Below are 7,930 nucleotides of genomic sequence, written 5' to 3'. Positions count from 1 at the left end.
CCTGCCTTGCTAAGTGAGCCTTGATTATCCGTTGCCCTTTTTATAGCAGGAAGGCAAGATGGATTTTCACATTAGAGGACCTTTGTGGTTCGCTCCCATTAGAGGTGTGGAAGTATTCTTCTTGTGTCATTAGTGCTTACAGTAGTCGGAAGCAAAGCTATGTTGGTCATTACGGTGACCTTGCGAGAGAAATGAGGCCAGTCAATGTGAAAGATTGATGACTTGTCCCGTGTCATTTAGTTTTGGTCTGAACATGGCATGTACTGTAGTTGTACTTCCAATTAGGTCATACATAAATTTCCATTGTAGCCTCAGTTTTCAGCTAAACCTAAATACTTTAGTAACACAAAGGGTATCAGATTATTTGAATGGCCACACAGTGTTGCAATTTAATGGATTTATTTGAAACAACTTTCTTAATCTCATATCAAAGGGGGCAGTAAGATTGTAACATTCAGGGGGAATGGACTGAATGCACCTTTTTCACTTAACAAAAGTGTAGTTTAGTACCCCAGCCACCAAGTGCACCCATGTTGTAATAACATGTCTCGACCACTAGATGGCACTAGAGGTGTTTCTCATTTCTAATTTGAAAGAATATTCACTGTCCTGTTGAGTGGAACATCAAAATACACTAATCCCCACTATACATATAAAGACTTTCACTGGGAATTGCAAAAAACGAAGGGCAAACAAGTAGTGTAAATGATGGATCCAAATCCTTCGCTACATTTGTTATAATTTGCTTTTCAATTGCGCCCTTTATGAAAATAAATTACAACTGGTTCAGGATTACGTCGCCTCCTTTTTATTAAACAGGCTTGATTGCAACACTGTGTGGCCATAGTCAAATAATCTGATACGGTTGGATGCTAATGACTAATTACAGCTAATTGGCATTCTACATTTGAGTTAGACGTTGCTGCTTTGGCCTCGGGGTAGACAGATACAAAGGCTTTCTCCCGCTAACCCCTCCCTAGTACTTTATTATTGATTAGCGCTAACACAGCACGTCGCCCAAGCTTTTGCTGAACAAATTCTGACGCATCTCAATTAATGAAGAGGGGGATGAGTGTGTCCCTACTTCATACCGTTAAAGGAATCCATGATCGATTTGAGAATTTAATGTATTTGAACATCAACAGGCCTAATCATTGTGTTTGTAATAAATACAAAACAATCCCGCTAATAACAGCTGTTCTTCTTAATAGTCTGCCAAAGTAAAGGTCAGAACTGAAGTTATGTCACCTTTCATTAGTTTAAGTAAGACACTTTGACCGTGTCTAATCAGATGAAATCATCCGTTGCCAAACAATAGCTTTTGGATTCAAAAAAAAAAACTACAAGAGATTTCCTTAGGGGATTTGTAAAAGTAGTGTTTCTAACACAGGATATGACTTTCCCCCCGACGCTCTAACAGTACAGGACAGGCTTACAGCTTTAAATGACCCAGCAAGCACGCAGTGATGGAATGTAGAGCAGCTCTAATTCACTATGTACCTCGGTGAACCTCTCAGACTAGTGAATAAGAATCAGTAGACACCGCTTTCTATCTTTCCCTCTCTCCTTCTTTCCCTCACCCTGTATCTCTTTTTCTCCCCCTCCCCTCTTCCTCTCCTCTATCTCTCTCCCATTTCCAAACAGCAATTTTTCTCTGAGCCATTAAGTGAATTACATTCGTTGCAGAGGACATTTTAATAGACCCCCCCCCATCCTTTTCATTATATGTAGGCTTAACACGAGAAATGAAATGAGATTAAATGAGATTGCATAGTAAGTCATCTCAGGGCCATAGGTGCCTGTTGACCGTTCAGTATGCAAAGCCCAAAGTTAATTAGAATGAAGGGGAAGCTATAAAATCGGAAGAAAGTGTCATCTTGTGAAATGAACTGAATGAAATGCTCAATGTTCACGGACTTCATCCCGATTACAGTAAACTCTCGGGTCCGTTCTGAAAATAAATTGGGGCCATTAACGTAACAGGTGTCTTATGAAAGGAAATTGGGGTCAGACCCATCTGAGCTCAGTTGGTAAACTGGGAGATGGACAAGTCCTCACGGGGGCGTGGAGTGAGCCTGAATGAAACTGGAAGCCATCTCCTGGCACAGAGAGCAGCTCGGAGCCCCGGCCCTGGATCATGGATCCCACCCTCCCAACCGTGAGCCTGAGGCCCAGCGGGAGGCCTCTCTGCCGGGCCTCGTCTGTCAGAGAGGCCCCGGTGGCTTTCTTTTCCGGTGGGCGGACACTCGGACATAGTAGAACAGCAGAGCGGGGGTGGGCGGAGGAGGGGACCAGGAGGCCCAGTGAGCGGCGCTGGGATCGGCCCGTCAGACCAGTGGTGCTGGTAGAGTACAGCTGCAGGAGCGCTGGCGTGGAGAAGTGTTAAGGAGTTGTTGATCTCCCCTCCGCCCACCTCCCCCCCCCCCTCGTTCCGAAGGCGCAGGAATGACCTGAGACGGTCGAGATACTGGAGGGGGGGGGGGGGGAATGACGCATAATTGCTCGCTCCTAAACACACACATTCTCACACCATCGCAGCATTCCTCCCGACACAAATTTGCAAATGAAACGGTTTCACAGTTACCTCCTGTTGCTTCATATCGGGTGTGGGGGGGAGGGGGGCGGGGGTGTCAACGTGGGTTCATGTCATGCGCACCATGGAGCCAGCTGTAACATGCAGTCGTTCACTCTCCACCATCTGGCTTGTGTGACAGAGGACTGTCACCCCCCGGTCCCCGTGGGCAGGGACGGCCTCAGAGGGGCTGAGCCTGTTCTAACGTTCCTCCTGTCTGCAGGTACGCCGAGCCGCAGACGGAGATCCACGCCTACGTGGACCAGCTCCCCGTGGCCGAGATCATCCACCAGGTGAGGGCCCCGCACACCTGCTCCTCCTTCACAGAAGCAGGAAGGGGAGTTATTATCACTACCAAAACAGCCTGCTCCGCTCCCAGACCTCGACAACACCCACCGCCCCCCCCCCCGCTCTGTTTATCTAACCGTGCCATGTTCCGAACACATGTTCTTGACTATATCAAAAGCATGCTGTGCCTATTGTGCTACTTACCTATTATAGGATTCCACTTCTGGTTGGAGTGTGAGACAGAGAAAGAGGGGCAGCTGTATCGCTCCCCCCCCCCCCATCCCCCCCTGACTCTGAAACAGAACATGAAGCTGCATGCGAGCAGAGGTGTTTGTGCTGCTACCATGGAAATGGCTGCGTGTGTGAGAAATGCAAATGTCTTGGATGTGTCGGTGGGACAGCGTGAAATTTGACAGAATATATTTGTAGGTGTGTGTTAAGAGAACTGGGCTCCCCATCTTAAAGCAAATGGAGTTCTTTACAGGGAACTGCCTACACAACTAACTCCTCTTCATCTCCAAATGGAATGATGTTGAATAGTGTTGCTCGGTACATCTCCAAATGACCTTAGCTTCCTGCTAGTGATTCTTCCAGACAAACATAACAATGTCAGAAGCAGACAAGCTGACAAAGCCATGTGTTTAGGTTTAGCAAGAGTGACTGATACTAAGAGTAGCTGCTACTAAGAGTGCAGACTTCCCACTCCCGTATTTGCGTCGACTATCAGGGAGGAGGCTGTGCCCCTGCTGGGGTGAAAATGGGAGCCAATAGGAGCCCAGGTTGACTTGTCTTCCACCACCCAGTCGATCTCCACAGTGGTGCCAGAACCTGCATCCCGCCACAGGCGGGGTCTGACTGGAGCCCACAACACTTAATAACACCACAATAATGTCCTTCTAAAGTCCCTTTTTCTTCTCTTCTGTTTGGGAGAACAAACTGCTTCAAGATATTGGATGCAAAAGTAGGATAGAAACGTGATGAATTTTACCTTTATTTTATTTGGAAAAGGGAATACAGTGATTGCATCGGTTCTAACCTAGCCGTCTCCTCATGGTCCCAAGACCAGTGTTGTCATTCAGCCAGACATCCATGTTTATTCACTGTACCCAGAGAGCCACTAGACCACGGCTTGTCTCCAACCTCATAGAAAAGTCATCTGATAGTCGGTGTGTATGTTAGGCTGTGCAGCAATGGCCAGGGTTTCTAAACTGTCTCCCCAGTGTGTGAGTGAGGGGTTGATTAATGTGCTGTCCCCTGTGGCAGCTGTCTCGAGACTGGGGGAGCCCTCCCTCCCCCCCTCCCACACACACAAATACATGCCATTTCCCCGAACAACTAGGCATCATAACACCATAACCCAATCACAACATGCTCTGTGGAAAAGGTGTGGAATTCTAGCTCCCTCGTTGATTTTTTTTTTTTTTCTCTCTCTCTCTCTCTCTCTCTCTCTCTCTCTCTCTCTCTCTCTCTCTCTCTCTCTCTCTCTCTCTCTCTCTCTCTCTCTCGTGGGGGGGGGGTTCTTCGCAATGATGATCCCTGGCGTCAAATTGTTATTTTGTTCCCCTGCCAAATTTTACGCCACACCATATGGCTGTGGAGAATTGGAAACACGGAATGGTGGAAATGAATAAATAAATGTATAACTCGCAGTGTAGTCGCTCCAGTGCTCTGAGGAGTTGATGTTCTGAGTTTTCAGCGGTTTTCATCCAAGTAACCTGCAAATATTATAGGATAGTGTGTGCCAAGGACTGGAACCACAAGAATAGGTAGAGCATGCAGAGTGTATTTGTATAATTTAGTAAAAATGGCTGGGTGTGACCTTGAAGGTCTATAGGTTGGCTGGCTCTCCAGCCTCCCCAAATGACCATTAACACTGCATGGCTCTGTTAATTACTTTTAATCAATCAGATAGGCAGCAATTCATGGCTTTTAGTAATGTCCTGAATACGCACCACTGACCTCCCACAGAAAGGCAGAGAAGTCAAGTTAAATTTGGCTTTCTGTCATTTTGGAAGCTAGAAATTCTAGAGCTGTGAAGAGAAACCATTTCTCCACTTTTTGTTCTCTCTCTCTCTCCTTTTTCTTCTTTTCTTTCCCTCTTCTGACATATGTTCTCCTCTCTCCCTTGTCTGCTGACTCGGCCCCCTGTCTTAGCCCATCCATCTCCCTCTGCTTTTCCACTCCCGAGGGGACACACACACACACACATCCACACCTCCTGCATTCCATTGTCATGGAGGTCAACCATCCTTGGGGTAGCACACACTCCCTCTCAGGTCTAATCAGCTTCCACAGCCACCCGCCCCCCAGGCCTGACTGTCTGGTTGGTGACTACAGTTCGACTAGAGTTGATTGAGCTATTAAATTTGTTTGCAAATCTGGATTTGATGTAATCTAATTGTGGCTCTGGCTGCCGACAGTCTCCTCCCACCTCACCTCACCTCCTCTCACCTCCAACTTAGAAGATTGAGGAAAATCACAAGTGCGGCATTCCGACATGTACAAGCAAACACAGCCTTTAAACATGGGACTTAAACAGTGGTCCTGTAATCCCAACATTTCTGTGAGGTTGTCAGTTATGACCCTGAGCTGAGGTCCTGCAGTCTGGTCAAAGTGTGTGTGTGTGTGTGTGTGTGTGTGTGTGTGTGCATGGGGCACTGGTGCGTGTGCGATTATGACAGCAGTATATGGTGTGCTCTTCTTAGTGCAAAGTGTTGTAGTGAAAAATTCGGACTGTCCCTTTTTTGGCCTGACTCTCGTAGCAGCTTGTGGAGGAGTTGTGTACGACAACAACATCCACAACCACAACAAAGGATGTCTGTCGTGTGGTCTCATCCCCTCCACGGTTGTACAACAAGAGTTAGGAAGATTTTTAGAGGTTAAATCTGGCCTCTCCACAGAATATTCTCCCCCGCATTAGCATATAAATGTGTTCCTGGCGATGCATGTTTAATACGAGGGAAAGATTTAAAAGTATAATCATACACAAACTGATGATGTGGCAGGGCATGGGCAAACACAGACAGGGGAGGTGTACTGATGAGCTTACCACTCACTTCAGCTTCTGTGTGTGTGAATGCTGTGTGTGTGTGTGTGGATCCGTGTGTGTGTGTGTGTGTGTGGATCCATGTGTGTGTGTGTGCGAACGCCATTAGCCATGGCCTGAATACGAGCCGGCCGACCACACTGTGCCTGACCCATGTCCTCCTCCCTCAGAAGCCCAGGCTCAGAGACTGGCACCCTCCAGATGGCTTCATCCTGGGCCTGTGGACCCTCATCCTGCTGGTGTTCTTCAAGACCTACGGCATCAAGCACCTCAAGCACATCTTCTGAGGCCTGGGGAGGTCCAGTCCCTGGAGTTCTTGCACCGTGTTTTGTTGCTCCAGGACGCCATTTTCTTTACAGCAGCCATAGGGAGGGGTGATGGTTCTGCCCGGTGGAGTCAGGGGATGTTGGAGCCCTTTAGAAGGTTATCTGTAGACTGCCTTTTCAAAAGCTCATTTCCCTTTGTTAATCCCCCGTAACACTTTTAAACTGAACTGAAATATGTAATAAAAATTTTAAAAAGACAACATACCTGAAGGATGTAAGCATGCAAGCACAGTGATCCTTCCTAGTATGGCAGCCCAAGTTGGGTGCGGTGAGCCACCAGGGTGCACGGTTTATGATGTTTTCTTTGTGTTTAATGTTCTGTTTTGTACAAACCGCCTATTCAATAATTGCGATGATTTGTCTGAAACGCACTGTATCGAGTCTGCAGATAAGAATGTCATTTCTCGGAGAGCACGCCGCTCCGCATATTTAAAGCACCGGGGCCTTTTGACTAAAGTGGCTCTCAGCATCATGGTCTCCGTGAAAAGAATATGTAGGGGGAGGGGGGGATAAGGGTCTCAATGGTTTCCATGGGGGTTGTTGTGTTGGCTGCTTGTTGCTTTGGTCCGCTTGTGTACACTACAGTGCGGGGTGCCCACTACAGAACGTTCCGGGTGGTGTGCTGGATATCCATTGGAGATGATGCCATCTCACATGATGGAACCATCTACATTTTCCATTCACCATATTGCCCTCTCCCAGGAATCGTCCATTAACTGGCTGGCTGTGGACTTGGCCGATGGGACTCTTACGCTGGACATCCATCCACTGTGGAAAGGAGGCTGCACATGGGACGACTGCTTTTTCTCCGGCCCGCGTTATCAACGCTTTTGTTTCTCCCGACTCCTTTGTTGTTCGGAGCTCATGCTTTGGGGGGGGGATTTAACTTTTAATAAAAAATACTTCCTGATGTCTTGATTGAAGATGAAAGTGCTGTTTAAATCTGAACAATATGTTTTTCTCTTTGAGGTTAATCTTTTTATGACATTCATCTCGAGTATTTTGATGTTAGGGCTTATTGAAAGTCAAAGCAACTATTTGAAGGATGTATGGCTGGGCTGATACGATGAGTCACAAATCCCTTCTACTACATCATTCTGCCATCAGGTGATCCCTGGCCTGGTGTGTGTACAGATAGAGTGAAACATTTTCAATCTAGTGATAAGTCAGTTAACATTGTTTTCTTCAAGAACTATTGGGTTTGGTTGTTTCTACAATGACTATTTTCAGACTTCTTTCGAGTCTGTCTTATTTCACACCTGACTAGAGACCCATATTGTGGTACAAGACTCAAAGGATGTGGAAATTGTAAAATATAGGATTGACTGAACTATGTCACATGGGATATATTATCTTGGGTTTGCCTTCCTATTTAAACCTACTGGGCAGTTGTGGCTCAAGGGTAGAGGTGGTTGTCCATCTAACTGCAAGGTTGGTGGTTTGATCCCCAACTCCTGTCAAAGTGTCACTGAGCAAGACACTGAACCCCCATGCTCCTTGCATGGCAGCAAGAATCAACCAAAATCATGGCCACACATGCGTTAACCCTAGACTACTGGATAAGGCTTCAAGACTGTCTCTAGTGAATGAGAGGGTGCACACACACACACCCACATTGTTTGAGAAAGCGGGAAATGTGTGGCAATCTGATAACTACCAGATTACCATGGAAACACTAATCATAGGCTATAACGTCAA

General features: G+C 46.8%; 1 protein-coding gene across 1 annotated transcript in view; it reads left to right on the top strand.

Moving 5' to 3' along the window:
• Positions 1-7,150, top strand: part of pigk (phosphatidylinositol glycan anchor biosynthesis, class K) — a 13,631-nt gene extending 6,481 nt beyond the window's left edge. Inside the window, exons 10-11 of the mRNA XM_047028343.1 lie at positions 2,796-2,865; positions 6,077-7,150. Coding sequence (XP_046884299.1) covers positions 2,796-2,865; positions 6,077-6,193 — 187 coding nt within the window. The 3' untranslated portion in view covers positions 6,194-7,150. The remainder of the gene's footprint in view (positions 1-2,795; positions 2,866-6,076) is intronic.
• The last annotated feature ends 780 nt before the right edge of the window (positions 7,151-7,930 follow it).

Source organism: Hypomesus transpacificus, chromosome 10 (assembly GCF_021917145.1).
Source record: "Hypomesus transpacificus isolate Combined female chromosome 10, fHypTra1, whole genome shotgun sequence".
Taxonomy (NCBI): Eukaryota; Metazoa; Chordata; class Actinopteri; order Osmeriformes; family Osmeridae; genus Hypomesus; species Hypomesus transpacificus.
This window is presented reverse-complemented; position numbering and strand designations above follow the sequence as displayed.